General features: G+C 42.8%; 1 protein-coding gene across 1 annotated transcript in view; it reads left to right on the forward strand.

The window, feature by feature from the left end:
* LOC309582350 (sodium channel protein type 5 subunit alpha-like) overlaps window positions 1–18,956 on the forward strand; it is a gene marked incomplete at both ends in the record, with an annotated part of 170,831 nt that overhangs the window by 97,831 nt on the left and 54,044 nt on the right. The window contains 2 exon segments of the mRNA XM_082297449.1: window positions 2,533–3,000; window positions 17,977–18,105. Of these exon segments, the coding sequence (XP_082153575.1) occupies window positions 2,533–3,000; window positions 17,977–18,105 (597 nt within the window).

Below are 18,956 nucleotides of genomic sequence, written 5' to 3' on the forward strand. Positions count from 1 at the left end.
AGCCTGTCTCCTGCTGCAGCACACTGGGATGCCCTGGTTGGATGGCAGCTGGAGCTTTGGGAAGACACAGACCTCTGGTAGGTCTGGTGCAGATGTCTCAGATACCCTCAAACGTCAGCAGACACCTCTGTTAAGGTAACTGAATTGTACCTATAGAGCCCAGAAGATTTTTATTCTGGATTTCTTTATCCCTTTCCTTCCTCCAGCTGCTTCCTATGTCCTTAGGTTGACACAGGGAGGGAGATACATGGGGTAGCTTGTTCCAAGCTCTTTGTGCACTGGGGCCTGGGAAGCATCTCTTATTTACACACATGCTTATTTTCAGGCCACTTGTAGCAATGTGGTTATCTCTGAGACCTCATCCCCCTGTCAAACTGGGTTGAAAATGGCTAAAGGGAATCTCTCAGTGCCTCCTTCCCTGATGGGCTCCCACCTGCTTGCCTGCACATCCGCTACTCTCATTTCAGACAGCATCACTTGCAATACCTGCGAGTGGGGCATGAAAGGAAAGATTGATTCACACCAGGCCACCACAGTGATGAGGAGACCCACACAAGCTGTCAGTGTGGTTGGCCAGCTAAGAAACAATTAGCTTTAATCTCGCTTTACTTCAGAGCAGGGTTTTACTTCAGGGCAGCAATGGTTTATTCAGTGGTTCCTAATGGACCGGGGCATCTGCTGTGCTACCAACTGCTTTTGTTTTTAGTCACGGTGATTGCAAAGGGTGCTTTTCAAAACAGCACTGACAGGGCACTTCAAATACAGTGTCATCAGAGTGATTAGGACCAGGTTTTCAGAATTCCATCCCATATGTTCAGAATATTTGAAATAAGAGAGAACGGGGTAAGGGGATGATAGCAGAAGATTGTGGCTCTTTTGTAAGGCCCCATTAAACAGAAGTACTTTTATGGTGTTTGTGTTGGTGTAGCAGGTGTTATCAACTTAAAGTACTATCAGACAGAGAGAAGTCACAGGGCTTACGGTATTTCTGGTAGCATTAAGAGATCACAGAGAAAATACCTGCACAAAGTCCATTTTATTGCTGTAAATGGCAGGAGTGCTGCAGCACTGACCTCTCCTTTGCAGTGCCCAGAGCTGGCACCCAACCACCTTGTACAGGCAGCAGTTGAGTTGATACCAGGCAATTTGAGACTAGCTTATTTTGAAGTAAATGTATTTTAGCTGATACTAGTTTGAGTCACCTCTGTCCCATTCCTGTCATCCAAGGCATCCACCTCCAGTGTGAACTTTTAGCCCTTGTGAATCCAAAACTGAAGGTGTAATTTATTTCTTCCCAGACCATGGGCAGATGTAATGTCCAGTACACAGGAACTGAAAGATATATTGCTGGGAGTAGCCTTTGAGAAGAAGCTGGGTTTATTTATTGGATATAATTGTATTTGTTTGGGGCAGGGGTGTAAAAAGAGGTTTAAACCATCAAATATGTCACTTAAATGCCTAGCTGTGTCTAATCTTGCCATGCACTGCCAGCAAAAGTAGAGACTTCTGAAGTGGCAAGAACAAGAGGAAGGTAACTCACAATCTCCAGTTCAGTTTGGATCTTTTCATGCACCTGTGGAAATCTTAAAACAGTTTTTTTCCTGACTAGTAACAGCATTTTCAGGACCAAGCCTGCTTTGGGAGTGAGTCCTGCTCGGATTTGGCCACAGTAATCTGGTTGTGATGGCTTGTTTTAGCCTGGAGGGAGAAGTTTTTGAAGCTATATGACCTCCGAGGTGTTTATTCGCAGTCATGATAGATTTCCTTCATGGCCCAGAGGATATTTAAAACAAGACTGTCTGTGAAAACGCATACAAATGTTTAGAAATGTTTCCAGATGTACAATTTGGTTGAAGTGCCTTGCCTATGTACGTCATTATCATAGAATCATAGAAGAGTTTGGGTTGGAAGGGACATTTAAAGGGCACCTAGTCCAAACCCCTGCAGTGAGCAGGGACATTTTTAACTAAATCAGGTTGCTCAGAGCCCAGTCCAACCTGACTTTAAATGTTTCCACAGATGGGGCATCCATCAGCTCTCTGGGCAACCTGTGCCAGTGCCTCACCATCTCATCTTCAAAAATTTCTTCCTTATATCTAGTCTGAGACTCCCCTCTTTTATTTTAAAGCTGTTTCCCCTTTTCCTCTTATGATAATCCTACTAAAAAGTTTGTCTCCATCTTTCCTATAGACCCTGTTTAAGCACTAAAGGCCACAGTGAGGAGTTCCCACAGCTGTTTGGTGTTTTTTGTGTTCTGTTTCTGAGCTTTATTTTCCATGTTTTGGGGTGTTGGGGGTGGGAAGGGGAAAAGGGAATGTCAGAGTGTATTATTGTCCATGCTAGACTGCTGCACCTGAAGTCAATGTGTTTGAAAACGCCTGCAGACTCCTTTTCCTACTGAAACCACCTGTAATTAGAGGGATTTCCATGGTGGTGCTACGGTGCCACAGACGAGATGAAACTCAGACCCTGCTTTTTCCACCCTCCACACTTAAAGCTCACTGATTTCCTTTGAACTTTTGCTCGTTTCAGGTGCTCAACCTGTTCCTTGCCTTGCTGCTGAGCTCCTTCAGTGCCGACAACCTCTCAGCCCCAGACGAGGACGGGGAGATGAACAACCTGCAGCTCGCTTTTGCCCGCATCAACAGGGGCCTTCAGTATGCCAAAAAAGCCACATGGAACTTTTGCTGCAACGTCCTCCGGCACCCCAAGACCACAGCTGAGAAGAAGGCAATGATGAAACTCGCTGCCCAGAACCCAGGAGCCCTCAACAATTGTGTGAACAGCCACGCCACTGCCGAGCTTGGCAAAGACATGGAGAATCACAAGGAGAATCATGCTGAGGATGGGGTGAATAAAAGCGGAGAGAAGCACCCAGGAATTACAGATGATGATTTTATGACCAATCCTGACCTGTCCATTTGTGTTCCTATTGCTGTGGGAGAGTCAGATATCGAGGAGGAGGATGAGGAGCAGAGCACCTTTACAGAAATGGAGCAGGTAGGCAACTAAAATGTTCCTTAATTTCAGCTGGTTAAGATGCCCTTTGTTCCCACCCTTGGTCTGGATCCATGGCTAGGGATGCAAATGTCCTATGGCCTAATCCTGCCTTTGATATGCTGCTAACTTCAGAAGAAGTTACAGATGCATATCCAAGAGCAAAATTCAGTTTCCAACAAGAGGAATTTCCTTTCTTTGTATTCTTTGTGCTTGTCTAGATTAATTCTTCTAACCAGAGCAATTAAATCCTTTCTCACACAGCAGACTGGTTTTTTTTTCCCTTTCAGCTGAATCATGGGAATGCTACAGAACAAATCTTGGGTTAGTGGGGGATTTTTCTTAAATAGGCACTGTCTTGGTTTGCTTTGTTTAACAAGAATTGAGGGCCAGGTAGGTCTCTTAAAAATACAGTAAGACAGAGGCTGATATGACAAGGCACCAGAGAAAGAGGAAAAATATATTATTTGTATTCTGACAGAAAAAGCAGTTATTTGCCTGCTCTTTGGTGTGACACGGCAGATTTTCTTTCTTTTTTTCCAGAGCACTCAGTAGTAAAGGCTGAGAAATCCTGTGCAGTTTGAAGTGTTGTGTAAAATGAAGAAGAAACCTCTTCAGGCGAATGCTTTTCCTTCTCTCCTTCTCCCCCTCTCCCTTTTCTACCAGATTTATCTCTTGGCTCCACACACTGTATCGACTTAATATTTTCCAGACCCTCCACCTTGATCCAGCACCTTCTGACGCTGGCTGAGACCAGGAGAGTTCAGCAGGCACTGGATCAAAGCTTCTGCTTCAGATCCAGCTGTCAGGAGGGATGCTCGATCTCTTGGTTGAGGGGAAGGAAGTTTGAAAGCCAAATAGTTGTTTGAGACGGAAGGACTGTTGTAAAAAAGCTCTAAGGAAGGGCTCTGTGTCAGGAGTTGGGCACAAATCAGCTGCTAAAAGTTAATTTCTGCTGCTGTGTTGTGGAAATCTCTTCAGTGTCAGTGCATCACCAACAAGTCTTTCTCAATGATCATCTCACTGGGGAGTGGAACAGCAAGAGGTCAGAAAACTTAATCACCAAGCTCCACTGTCCAAATAGAAACCTAAGTAACAGAAAGATAAGTCTGCAATTTTTGGTAAACACTTTTAGGGTGGGTTTTTTTTGTGTCTGTTTAGGGACTATTTCATTGAAATGATCTGTGGATCAGTGTGGATAGTATGATAATATCTAGTTTTTATCTTTGAAGTCCTTCTCCATTCCCAGGCTGTATTTGAACCTACAAGAAGAGAACATTCAAAAAGTGAAATAGGAATGCAGTAGATGGAGAAGAGAATTGGAAAAAAAGAAGTAAACTTAGTGAATTGAGATAAAGAGAGTTTAATAGGAAAGAAAAGAAAGACATAATAATAATAGAACTAGAATATGCAAAACAAGTGATGCTCAAGGCAGTTGCTCACCACTTGTTGACTGATGCCCAGGCAGTTCCCAAGCAGTGGCACCTGGCCAGCTTCCCCCCCAGTTTATATACTGAGCATTTATTCTCATTCTCAACCCAAAACACAGCCCTGTACCAGCTACTGGGAAGAAAATTAACTCTATCCCACCTTAAACCAGGACTGTTCCTTAGTATCAGGTGATCTGTAATATTGCCTAGTGTATATGTGGATAATAGTGCATAAATATGTTTAATTATAGAATTCTGACTTTGGTGATTTTTTTCTTTCTTTTTGGTCTTTAAAGATGCCCACACCTTTCTGTTATGTCTGATGGATGGTAACAATCTCATACACTCTCAGATTTTTTTCCTTCACACTGGAAGCAAAAGGTTGTTGAAACTTTGCACTCGAGTGTCCGTGAGGTCTGGAAGTGATGCCTGTACATGCTCACAGGTGTGTGTAGCACCACTGTATTATTCCTCTCTCAAGATAAATAGTAACAGTCACAATTACAAGATAAATCCCAGCACAGGGCATGGAGGGCTTGGGATTTTTATGTCTTAACATACTTTAAAAGTGTAGAAATGCAGATTTCTGTTTAGCTGCACTATGTGCTGGTGTGTAAATTAGTGGATGCAACAGGTAACCATCATTTTATACTGTAAATGTGGAATTAGAGCTTTAGTGAGATCTATTAGAGTAATGAGAGAAAGAGCTGATGTAGAAAAGTGGGCATTTTAGTGAAACAGCATTATGAATAAAAATGTATTTGGAAATACTAAGAAAACTTTTAATAGTTTCAATAGTATTGAAACATCATCACGTGTAATAGAAACATTGGGGATTCAGAGTGAAACAAAATAGGGGGAAACAAAACCCAGTAGGAGAAACAAACTGAAATACTGCTTTCCCACTTTATGATTTAATGAAATTCTCAACAAGCATTAGAGGAACATTGTCGCATTACTGTGAGACATTTGGATTGCAGTGAAATAATGTGGTTCACTGCTGGCATGTGCATTAAACAGAAGGCAAGGAGTTGAGAAATGAATTAATTAGCTTTGTCACTAGTGTTTTCCAGGCTTGGACAAACAGCTGCTGCAGGTCACTGCTGTTCCCCTGTGCAGAGCCCTGATCAATGGTTTGCAGTTTTTATCTGCAGGTCTGAGGGGTCTACTGCTGAAAAGGACCAAACAAGCAGCGAGTTCATATACCCAGCGAGCAATTTTAACAAATTCCTAGAGGGGAAAATGTGCGTGTACAAGGGCGTTCCAACTCAAAAACTCGAAATACATTGGCATAATAAATAAACAAAAATAGGAAGAAGCTTAACAGCAGAAATGATAATTGTGTGATGAGCTTTGCATTTGCTTTTCTGCAAAACCCTAATAAATTTGCACAGCTGTAAATGTCTCCAAAAGGAGCAGAGCCATGAGAAAGCAGATGCCAACAAATTCAAAGATCTGTTGTTTTTACTGGTGCCCATTCCAAAGATGTATGATCTCTGGAGTCAGAGAAAAGTTCTCTTGATCAACATGTGGATTACTGCAGAAGAAATTATTGTATCTGAAGGCAGATATGAAATCCCAGTTCCCTGGATATTGAGCTGTGGAAATTACAGTGGGCTGACCCTTTTATCAAGGACATACCTGTGGGACTCTGGGGGAATAAACTTCCTCACTCACTGCCAGAAGCTTTGATCCTGCAAGCCCCAACTCCACACGTGTCCTTACCTCCTCCCCTCCAGGATGTCCAGGATAACCAGATTAGAGCTCCCAAAGAAAGAACAACATGAACAAGAGAAAAATTTACATGATTGCACTGAGAGGGCACAATTAGGGTGAAGTATCATTTTGTGTGGAGGGCATCACACAGAAACCAAATAAGAAATACCAAGGGTATGCTAAGCATTCAAATCTATTCCAACTTTCCCCTAATTACAATCCATATTTTTACATATTTAAATATTTTAGTATGTACAAAGGGAATGTGTATGTACATTTACTTTTCAGGAGAAGACAGTGTACCCTGCTTCCCTTCAAAGTTGTTGGCTGACCTGGAATTGAGGAGCCTTTGGCAACATTGCCAGAACGTATCTTCCTCCTCCTGCATGTGGATTTTGGTGCAAGAGAGTGGAAGAGGAGGTGACAGGAGATGCATAAAAAGGGATAATGCGGATGAATGCCTCTGAAGTGCACAGCTAGTAAATCTACACGATTCTTACACACCCTTTACACATTCTCTGTCCATTGAAGAGCCCAGAACAGATATTCTGTGCTCCCAACAGTCTGACGTGTCCAGTCTAAAAGAGAGAGCATAAAGGGATGCTGGTCTCAGGCAGAACCACAAAGTTATTGATCGCAATAGGGTGTTTTAGGGTAATGATCAGCTCAGCTTACAGCTCCTGTATGCCAGGCTCTTCCCAGAAAGTCACAAAACGACTCTAAAATAAGCCATTGTGGCTATGAGAAATGGGCCCCAGAGCATTGCACACGGCAGCTTGAAATTTCAGATGATGAGAAAACCTTCTGTGACTGCACATTTTCCTCCCAGTAATAGAAATGTCTAAGTTTAAATTTCAGCTGCCATTTCTATTATCAAAGCTTGCACTGGCAGCAGCTGTCTTCCTGAAAGCTACCAATTTGTGGCCCCGTCATTGAGAGTGTTTTGAAGGAGCGAGCCCACCTGATGGCTCCCAAATCTCCTTTGATTACTGAGATGCAAGTGAGATGCTCTGCCAGCTCGGAGAGCCAGGGGATGCGTACCTGTAGCCCACACATCCCACAGTGAAAGGGTCCAAAAGAAAAGCAGAACAATGAAAGTCAGCACAGGTGCAAGAAGCAAGGAGTGAGGCTGAGAAAAAACTGTCTTGAGCTAAATTAATCTGTCACTACTCTGTGATATGTGTGTTGCTGCTGGTCACCGCAGCATTTTAGTTTGTGTCTTTATCTAACCCCTTCTCCTTGACCTGTTCATAGTGCTGGGGAAATCTCTCCCTCTTAGTCCACAAGATTTCTTAAGGATTTAATCATTTTAGCTTCATAATGAGAAAAAGAAGAACTGCCTTTCAATTTTTTCCCTGTCTTTGACATGTAGAATATGGGTTGTCCCAGCCGGAAAACCGCTCCCAAAAGCTCAGCAGCAACCACAGTAATGTGCTGGCTGCATCTTCTCAAGGTTCTTTTGGGTTCTCATTTTGGCTTTCTAGATGATTAAAATGTGGAAGTTGTCATCTTCCATAGAGTGTCTTTTAATTGCTTTATGACCATCTTTTCATATGTGGCATCACCTTTCAGTCCCCTGAAGGAGTAAGAAATAGATTATGGGGAGAGCAAGATGATGGGACAATTAAGTGGATACAGTCCAGTCCAATTAATGTAATGGATTCTACAACAACTTACCTGCAATTTAGCTACATGGAAGGTTTCAGACATCAGAGGGGTTTGTACCATTTACATTAGATATCTAAGTGCAAAGCTTTTATCGCCAAAAATTTCTGCTTTAGTATTGCTTCCCTTTCAAGTGGCCCACAGCTGCAGCCCAGAACAGTGTGTGCCTTTTTCACAGTGACATCACTTTTTGGTCCAGAGGAGTCCTGGACTGAAAGGTGGTTCCAGATGAGTAATGCTGGGTGTCCTAAGACAGCCCCCAAAGTACGACATCCTGCACTTTATTAACTTTGTCTTGTCCCTATTATCACAGTCTCAATGAGGTTCAGGTTTCTGGGCTCACTGTCTGATCCTTTTCTTCATCCATGGTTCCCACAGGCAGGAAATTTCAGTAGCACAACTTAAGGAAATGGCTCTACCGTTTCCTTGTGGTTTGAGTCAGTCCAGCAGGGTTGTTACATCTTTCTCCCCTTCCTTCAACTGAGCTGCTACATGTGCTGCCTTACTCAAACCTCTTGTTTATAGCCACTCAGCTTGCCACTGAGGGGAAAGCCCACGCCGCAGTGGCTAGTGGCTCTGTGGCTCGTGGCCACGTCTCACACTCAGCCCCTCTGCAGCGACAGAACCCGGCCCGGACGCCGCTTTCCGCAGAGATCACACCTTTGTGCCTTCACTTGCAGCGCCGTGCCGAGCCAGCAGCACTTGCCTGCTTGTCTTCAGGAAATGCCATTATTGATTTGTTCCGACGGAGTGGCTAATTGGGTCATTCGGAAAGTGCTGCCTGCCCGCTGCCTGCGCCGAGCGCTTCCTGCCTTCCCACCCCATCCCCGGGAGCGCTGTCTTTCTGTACTCCCTGGCCAGCTCCCACGTCCCCCCACAGCCAGTTTGTGCCATCCCGAGGAGGGCTGGCCCATTCTGTTACCTCCAGGAATCCTTAAACTGCAGAGAGTTGTTGCTGTGTCTCCTGGGGCTCACCTTTCCCTGACCTGGCAGGGAGCATTGCCTGCAGGGCTGTGTCTTTCACTGCCTCTCAGGCTCTCCCAGTTTCCCACCTGCACAGCTCCACTTCTCAGTGGGATTTTCCCAGACCTGCCCAGGGCAGAGCAGCACCTCTGCTGTCATTTTCAGGATGTTTGGATCTGGGTCTGCACAGAGGACCCACTATCTGGTCATTACCTGGATTTTGCACACTGGATGGGTGTTCTTTGCTCCAGAGCACATTTTGCTCTCTCAATCATTCTCAGGTTTTTTTTCCTCGATTGACAGTTCTCCTGCCTTGTATACCCTTGTCTGGACTTCACCAAACACATTTCCCAGGGAAAACAGGTTTCCAGCTGCAGATGAGTAACTGCCTCTGTACACATCAAACATAGAGCTGGCTGCCCCTTCAGTCTCTATTCCATTGGTGCAGTTTCTATATTGCTCTGAACTGGATCAAAATCCCAAGCTTTTATTCTCTTCCTCCCCTTATATACTTCAGAATTACTAACTCATTTCATTTGGCAAGGTGAAACTGTTTCTGATGGCTTTTCTATCGAGATCAAAGAGGACCATTAGAATATGATGGTTTTGCTTTCTCATAGCACTGAGTCAAGGACTACAGCTAATTTCTGCACAGAGCCTGTAAGTTTATTTTAGCTGTGGTACATCATTTGTAAGACAGGGGGAAAAAACAAGAATGAAATTTCTCAGGTAACAGAAAGTTCACCATCTGCATGTAGACTTACATCTGTTTCCTTTGTCTACAGTGGAAATTTTATTGTACAATTCCTGTGCATTACAAACCTGCTTCTAAACCTGAAGGGATTCTGTAAAAGTCAGTAGAATTATTCCAGGTTGATGTAAGTGTAGCTAAAATTATTGAAAATTGCTATAAAAATGCCAGTCCACAAAGATTTTGTTATAAAATTGTTTGTGACATTATCTTATGTGCCTAATAATTCCAGCACCTATAAATCAGAGATACCATGAAGCCATGTGTTTATTTGACAGGGTACATTAATTTCAGCCTTTTACTGCAGGAAATGTACTTTGCTGTCAGGAACCCTAATGCCCTTTTCAAACAGTATTTATATTCTGTCTGTTTGCAGTTCCAGTCTGTGGGACATGTTCTCTCTGAGTGCAGCTGGATAAAATACCTTTGAATCCTGTTGATGACTCTCCAGTTCTCACTGGGAGGAGAGTGAGCCCACATGTGCACATACATGCTGCACACAGTAAATCTTACAGCATTCTTCTTGTCACCTTTATTTGGGCCAATATTTTTTCTGATCATTAAGTAAGAGAGCAGGGAGGTTTCATTATTATTCTGTACATAGTTTGCCTGTATTTCTCACTTTTTAAGCTGTATGTTTTGCTTTGTATTTCTTGAAAAGTGCATAGAACTCAATTATTAGCTGATTATTTTTGGCAATAAAAGAGAACATTTTTGGATTTATTGTCTTCAGAAGAATAGCAGCAAGGGCATTAGAAAAAAGAAACAGGACTGTAAATCCCAGCAGCAGATTTAAAGCACCTATGTCCTCATCTTGGCTTCTACATGTAGAAAGACACTTGTGTTTATTTCGTGGCAGTAGAGTGGGGCAGAAACTCCCTTGTCAGATCTCTGCTGAGGTGATTGGAGCAGTCACACCACAAAAAAAAAGGTTTTAGGGTGCTTATTCAGTTCTCAGTGGCAGGGAAATATATTTGTCCACAGCATAACGCCTAAGGTGCAGGAAACACAGGGAGCTGATGGAGGAGAGAAAGAGGGGAGGGGGGAAGAAAGCCAGGCTGGCATTGCAAGAGCCGATATCAGGCGTAGCAGAGTTGACAACATGCGTTTGGACAAGTGCCCAGACCCCGGACTGCACGTCAGTCACAGCTTGCTGGATGCCATTTCCCAGTATCCATATCCCTCCCTGGAGCAACAAGCTGAGCAGAAATGAGCATTTCTTGCCGTTTCTCCCTTTGGTAAAGAGAATGCCGACATACAGCATTTTGGACAAAAAGAGCAGCAGCCAGTTCCCCAACAGCTCTCGTGCCAAGTGAGGCAGTGTGTGCATGTGTTGGACGGGTGGAATTGCTCCCATTAATTATACTCCAAAATAGCACTTAAAATCGTGATTATTTTGTTGCTCTTGCCTGTAATAATATGAAACTTTCTTAATGATCAAAATATTAACATCTTATTTGGGTGAAAGGTTCTGGGTTATTTCAGGCGCTCTCACTGACTGCACTCCGAGGCAAATTTCCAAAATTTAAACTTCCATCAGAGGAGCCCATTAGTTTGAGTTTTTCATATTATACTGTGGAGAGATCCCAATTACCAAAAAGAAACATAAAGTAGATTGTGATTAAACTTCAAAATGCAATTTAGCAGAAGGTATTAGCTTGAACTCTGAACAATGAACACTTATGAAACGCTTTCACTGCCTATTTAAGCCTATTGAATTGATAACAGGATAAATTAACTTTGGCAGTCCATCTTTTTTGCCAAGTTCTCCCTCTTAGACAGATTTTAAGAGTCAATCCTTGGAATAATGAATTTATGTTTTATTATGGGCAGTGTGTTGCTCAGTGTGGTAAAACATCTAGGACTGGGAAGGCAGAAGCCATTAGAAAAAACATGCCTTGCTCCTCTGCAGCCAGAGTTCAAAGGCTTAAAATATTTTGGATTAATCCAAGACGGAGCACTGGTGAACTGCTGCTTCTGAGGGATGACGTTTTCCAAAGGCATCCAGCACTCATGCAGAGACCAGCAGTTAGTGCCTGTGATGAGGTTTGTTTGGCAAGATTTTAGTTCACCTTAATTCAAAATGGAAGAAAATACCAGGTCAGGCTGGTTCCAGGGGAGTTTTTGCTGTTAACATCCTCTGCTGAGCAGCTGTGGTTTCTGGCCAGCCCTAGCCTTAGACATCCTGAATAGTAATGGCCAGATTCTGTTAATTTTATCCAGCTACATACTCACAGGTGCATTGTTTTTCTAGAACAAGTACTGGAGTTTTCTTACAAATACCCTGTGACTTTTGGGAGAAAAATGTGCTTCTTAGGTCAAACAGGAGGACAAGATCTGTGTTTAACTTGACGCCTTTTCCTGGTCTTAAAATCAAGAGTCATACACAGTTAGAAGGTGAAAAGGGATTTTACCTTGGTATTTATTTTAAGGATCCTTAGGTGCACACGTCCAGATCATATCCATCAAAATGCACACCGCAAAAATGCACACCCCAAAAGATCTGGTATAACATTATAGGTTTTACTAAATATCATATATATCAAAAATTCCCCAATGAGAGGCTCAAGTGAGCCCCCCTCCCCAAGGAGCCTTCCCCTGGATGGTTCTATCTTGGTTTACAGAATGTGTTCTGGAGAGGACCTTGGGGTCTGGGGCACACTGATCCCTAGATACAAAGCTTCTAAAATGTTTAGTCTCAGCTTGACAAACAAGTCCAAGAATGTAGGGGAAAAGCACTAAGAATACAGAAGTTGTAAAAAGGTGTAACAGGGGTATGAAAGAAAAGGCAAAAAATCTTCATGGCATCAAACTTACATAGGTGTAACTTCAGACTTCCACGGCCTTAACTCTGACAGGTGACAGCACAGATGGAAAATCACCTGGGACCTACAGACATCCAGGTTGGGGACATCATCTCCCCAGGAGCTAAGTAGCAAACTCTGCTCTTTCTGAACTCAGAGACTATTGTGTTTAATCTGCTTTGCCCACGTGGCTCTTATGCATGTGTTAGTGCTTTGGATTTTTATAAACGTGGTTCCTATAAAGGCTGAGTCATCGAGAAAGTGAAAAAAAAAGTGCACATGGAAATGTGCACACAGCAAATGAGAGCAGAACCTTCTAATTCCAATGTTTTACTACTCCCTTTGCACCATTTTGTTTCTGGCTATTGCATAGATGAATGGCAAGAGAAGTGACAGGGAGGGGTGGATAAAGGCTGCAAAACTGAACAAAAATCAGCCTACTGATCTGTGATGTCTGGCTGCTCCTGCTGAAGTGGAATGATGGACCAGGTGGCATAGGATGGAGAGTGGGAATGACCAGTCTCAAGTAATCAGGTTTAGACTTTCCTGGCTTTGTCCCCTCTATGAAGAATTTGCAGGTCTTAAATTATACATGTGTGCCAGCCTTAAGGTAGGACTTGACAGGCTTTACATCGGTATTGCGAATGTTGTAGTCTGCTAATAAAAGGCCCTTGTAGAGGAGCACAGTGTAGGACAAGTTCTTTTTGTGTCTCAGCTATAATCCTGTGCTGTGGTGTGGTATTGCTCCAGGTTTTCCTGTGATTTCCCATTAAACTGAGTAGTGGCAACTCTGCATTCAGAAGCGATTCTTTAAAGCAGGTTAGAGAGATTCTTAAATGTGCACATTTAAAATTGACAGCTGCATTCCAGGCCTCTTTTATTCCTAGCAGAATAAGTGATACTAATCTTCTCCCTCTCATATTAAGGAAGTACGGGAATTTTCCTGATTTATTTGGTGATCTTTCTTCATGCAGAAAGATAAATCCACTGATTTTGTTGGTGCTACAAGGATTTACATTTATTTGTGAAAGAGGAGAACCAGGATCATAAATGATCTGTTCTGGTAATAAGAACCAATGATTCGTTTCTCTGGTTTGTGGTTATTTATTTCTCTCCCGTTTCAGCTCAGATTTTTCAAGGCTTTTCAGAAAGACTGAGTTCAGCATATCTGAGGGTTGTCAGCCCGACAGCTCTGCAGACTGCAGTCTCCTGTTTACTTTACACACGAAACAAGTGCTACCAAGGCAGAAATGCAAGCTCGCCATGTTTCAGCAGCTCTGCAATCTGCTTGCTTCTCCACTTATGTAGAGGTAGTATGTAAACAGTTCAGTTTTCACCATCATTTACTTCTTGGCTTCTTTGCACAGGAAAGATGCCAGTTACTAGATGCAAACTGTTGCTGAGAAAGGGTGCCAATTGCTACCAGGCATGGCAATTTTGTGAAATCCATAGCTGTCTGCAAGGAGGAACACAAACATCAACAATCACTTTACAGAGTAAACAACCCTCTTGTAACAATGCCTGTCACACTGCTAAACTGGGTTTACTATACATGAAAACCTCTGCAGACTCCCCTTATGGTGTCCAAAGTTTGGGTATAGGAAACTCTGCAGGTTAAAATATGTTGTCATCTGTTAAAGGAGCTCTGGATTTCTTGAGGAGACTCAATGTCATAGTGTCACTCATTTATGAATGGCTAAAACAGAGATTCTCCTGTTGTCAGCATCCTGCTGCTTCCTTGGATGGGCCACATCTATGGTAAAGGAGGATCCCACTGGGATGGCCCAGTGTGTGCAGGCATGTATGTGGGGGACCAGGACAAGCCTCCGCTCCTGAGTCTGTACCTGGAAATGTCCTGACCAGCTCATTCTTAGAAAGTGACTGAAGAATTCAGACACCCCTGAATTCCCACTGGTGTCTTAAAAGTAGTCTTCAAAGAGGCAGCTGGATACGTGAGTATGGTGGGGAGTGGAGGACACACATGGCAGTGGAGCTTCCAATTGCATTGTGACAGAGTAAAAGGCAGTTTGCATTTGCACCATCTCACCAGAGAAAGGGAAAAGCCTTATCCTTCTCATGAAATAATGAAAGAATTAACTTCATCCTGCCACATCATTTTTGCTCACTGGCGCTGCAGTGACAATGGCAAGGGAGGAGGGCCCCAGAGCCAATTCCCATTTCTTTCCTCCCCACCTGCTTGGGACAGGAAGCCTCCTGCTATGAAAGGATTTGCACATCTTCTTTCTCACAACAGCCATGGCCAGAAAATTAGGGAACAAATGTCACAAGTTAGGGTCATGGTCTAGGGAGTGAGGGAAGCATCAGGAGAACCCATTTGAACCAATCACCATCCGAAAGGCAAGTCCTGACATCCTCTTTCTAAATTTGTTTGCACAGAATGGAAAAAATTATATTTCCATGGGGAAGGAATAAAGTGAATCCATGCTGATGACAGGTATTTGCCTTGTTTTGCCAACAGCAAGTCCTCTTTCCAGAGGAGCGGCATTTGCACTAATCCCCATTTGAGCCCGGAGCAATTAGCTGATCTGTGCTTTTCAGAGACACAACGCAGTGTGGAGCCTTTGCATTTGTTTGTGTCAGCAAACAAGTATGTGGGTCCATGCACCAGCACACTTGAGGTGTCACCCAGATTATGCTCTGTTTCCAATCTGGTTGCTGTTTTCCTGGTGCTGCAGCTGACCTGCAGCATGTAAGGGGACAACACAGTGTCCACCCTCCTCCATGTGCTAGTCACTGGTATGGTGTTGGCAGAGCACCTCTTTTTAGGGCCCATGTCAGAGCAGAGGTGAGCAAAGTTTGGTTTATGCTGAGTTCAATCCTGGGTTCCCAACCCTCCCTCTGCATGCACAAAGTTTTAGTTCCACTCAATGTTTTTACTTTACAAATGAAGAAAGCAACTGAATTGATAAATATTAACATAATGTGTATCGCCTTGGCAACGTGGCTCTTGATACAAAAATTAAAAATGAATTATGTAAACCACCCACGGTGGGAAGCTTTACAGGAGATAGACCTGCTGCTGTTGCTGCCAGAAGAACAAATCATCTGGAATCAGGACAAAAGCAAACAGCCCGAAGTTAAACAATGTAAACCAAAGGCACCTTTCCCCAGACAGGTCTCTGCTGATTTTCAGGTGCTGTGTGCTGGAAGTGAGACTGTTGCATCCTATGAGAATGGTTTACCAGGGCTGTCATTGGTATTTGCAAAAACTCAGTTGATTCCCTAACACTCCTTTTGGGATCAGTCTTCACAACCAGATTCTTTTGAATGGTCTGTTTATCTTACTCATTTTCTCCCACCTCATAAATTTAGAAGACAAGTCTGAAAACACATGTTGATGAACCAGATCGTTGTCTGAGCACCTGTGCATGATGCCCACATTAAATAATTTTCCAGGATATATTTCATCAGTTTTAATTAACATTAACTAATTGGATAGTTGGTGCAAGTGTGGTTTCTGGGAAGAAGCCAGGTCCATGTTTCCTGGAGTTTAGTCTCTAGGAAAGTGTTGCTAAGTCCTGGTACCACACAGAGGGATTAGTAAATAGAGAATTGGTGTAAGTTTGGCATTTGACTCTAGCTTAACACAATAATTTGCTTAACAACTTGAATATTTGTCAGATCAGCTGAGTTACAGAGTCTGTCCTCTTACAGTGCAGTTTCTAATGAATCTGAGTGTACAACCTTTCTGCATAAATGGACTTGAGACGTCACCTCAGATTGCGTTGCACTTTCAACATGAAACAATTGTTTCTGTTGTTCCAGTGCTATAACCAATATCATGCCATTAAAATTACTTGGTACTAAGTTGTATGCACATTGCATTAAAAAAAAGGACATTTTATGGCTGAGTGCCTTAGCTGTGCACACTGTGCCTTCCACATTGGCTTGTCCCCTGAATATTACACTTTTTCCAAAGATAAAGAATACTGAAAGCCTTAAAAAGTGTTACTTTTTGTCAGAGACAGACGTGGAACTCAATGATTATTGGCCAGTGAAGATCAGTGCTAACCTGTAACTAGAAATTATATGCAGTACCTTCCTATGCAGAGGCTATATGTTTGGACATGCATCATTTGGTTTATTAAAGTTAGAATATATTTTAGACCACATGCCCTCTGAAGCAGGAAACAAGTAATGTGATTTAAAAAATAATTTCCCAGAGACACATCACAACGTTTGAAAAGACTGGCTCAAACCTGTCAGTCCGAAAGTATTTATACAGAGAGCAATTTGCTTAACCAACTGCTTCCTTTGTGTCATTTGGTCTTTCAGATAGTTACATTTGGAATAAAGTGTTTTTCTGCTCTGGGTACCTCTTGAGGGACTTCCTGTGGTGATGTGGCTTTAGAACTGAGGCAGGTAGTCTGGGGCTCCCTGGGGAAGGGAAATTCACTTAATACCTGAATAACACTGAATGTCAGTCAAGCCAAGGGAAAGAAAAAAAAAAGCTGGACAAGTGAAAGATAAATAGGTTTAAATAATTACCACTGAAATCCGGTTATGCTTGTAATTTTTTTCTCAGCATGGAAGTCCCTCTGTAAGCAATTCAGCACAACCCTTTGAATCCAGCTGGAGTTTTATTAATATTATAGTAGCTGCATTAGTAATGGCATGAACAGTGGTAGTGCTGTGATGAGCTGTGGAGTTTTCAGTGAAATCCCTGCCTTAGGTGGATCAATAAAGCCACACAAACAGAGAACCTGGGCCTCCAGAGGGAGGGACCAACCCTGCAAACATCCTTTCCTCTGCCATTAGTTCTGGGAGAACTTCTTGAGAGCTCAGCAGCAATAATCACCACCCCGGGAAGAAGCGGCTGGATTTAATGGCACCACACATACTAGCCAGCACTAGGTCTAGTCAAATGTGTTTACTGAAAGGAAAAATTATTGCTCTGCTTCCAGAGTCCGTACCCTTTCAGGGAAGTGCTTCAGAGTGTGCTCTCCTTTCAACCTGCGGTTGAGCCCTGTTGGCTTCAGTGGGTGCAAAGTAGCCTTAAGTGTTTTGCTGAATAGCAGCCTCATACATTTGTATGTTTGCCGGTAGTTTTTCCATGTCTATTTTCAAACACCTTTTATCTTTTCCAGTGAACTTTGCATTTTCTTCCCCTTCAGTGTGTATCGTTTCTTCTGTGGGTGTGGGGATTTTTCACACTGTTTCAAGCAGACTTGTAGAACCGTATCGGATTTTGTGCTCGTGCCTTTCTCCAGCTTTTACGTTGAGTGTCACCATCTGATGGTGAATTTTTGGAGTACACCCCTTGGTTATTTGGCAGCCACCTCTCTCTGCACCTCAGGTCGCTGGAGGAAGTTTGTGTCTCAAAACCAGACTCAAAATGGAGATTGCAAGGGAATTTCCTCCTGCCTCAGCAACAACAGCTTAGAAAAAAGTTGATCTAATTGTATGTCCATTTTCTATAGCCAGATATCTTGGCATATCCAAGTTGCTAAAGCTCAAAATTTGCAACGTAAGCTTGTGTTATCTCATTTCTTGCCATTTTCCTTAAGATGTTGTCCCCTGACAAGAATAGTCCAGGCTGTTTTCTCTTCTAGCTGAAGAGTTCTCCTTAAGAAATAAGCATGCTATCAAAGAGAAAGAAAATAAACCCATCTAGGATTATTTCCAGCAGGAAAAGCAGCTGCAGCTGAGGGGGCAGCGATGCCAAAGCCCAGGCGTCCGGAGTCAGAACTCTGAGATTTATGAAGAGTTAAGTGAGTTGCACGTGGATAAGCAGTTGAAGGCTGAGCCACCACCTCCAGTAGGGCAAAAAGAGGTAACACAAACAACTTTCCTACATGATACTGCATGAAATTCATTGCACCAGCTCCATAGTGCATGCCACTGGTTCATGTGGGGTTTATGGCTTGTCAAAACACGTTTGTCGAGGAGTAGGAAAGCAGCAGTGTGTGGTAGGTATTATGGTCTTAGTAAAGAAGAGGATTTTGTTGTTATAAGAATAACTGGAAAGCTTGGAAAATGTGCATTATAAATTAAGATGGAATTGCAACAGGCTTTTGGGGAAAACAAAAAAAAAAAAAAAAACAACCACAAAATCATCTATAATGTTACTGTCTCATTTTAGGAGAAAATATGTGTGTGATTTCCCACTGAAAAGCAGCTCTAGGAATCACATCTGCTGACTTGGCAGACCTGAATGTTGGGTTCACTGGAGGGCATCTGCTCTCTGTCACAGATTAACATTTCTTTTCCTGTTAACACACACACCCAAGAAAGGTGCAACAATTTAAGTAGCTGATGTGAAAGTACTAACTAAAGAGCAAGCCTTGGTATTATTCAGTTGATTTGGCCAAACTGCATCTCACTCATTGTTTCTTGATGTGTATACATTAACATTTATTTTCAATTTGTAGGATTATGTTGTCGTTATAAACATAAATATCAAAAATAATGTGTTTGTACTGTACACTGAGTGACTCCAGGCTGTGTAATTCCCTGTACCCTCCTTGCTGGCTTGTTGGGGGTTCTTCCCCTTCAGATTTAGTATTTTATTGACATAACATTGCCTGTGTTATTAGAGAGCGGTGAATTCCTTTCTTTGAAATCAGGAAATGAAGGCTTGGGATGTCCTGGGAGTTTGGAGAACTCCAC

Source organism: Coloeus monedula (assembly GCF_965178545.1).
Source record: "Coloeus monedula genome assembly, chromosome: 1".
Classification (NCBI taxonomy): domain Eukaryota; kingdom Metazoa; phylum Chordata; class Aves; order Passeriformes; family Corvidae; genus Coloeus; species Coloeus monedula.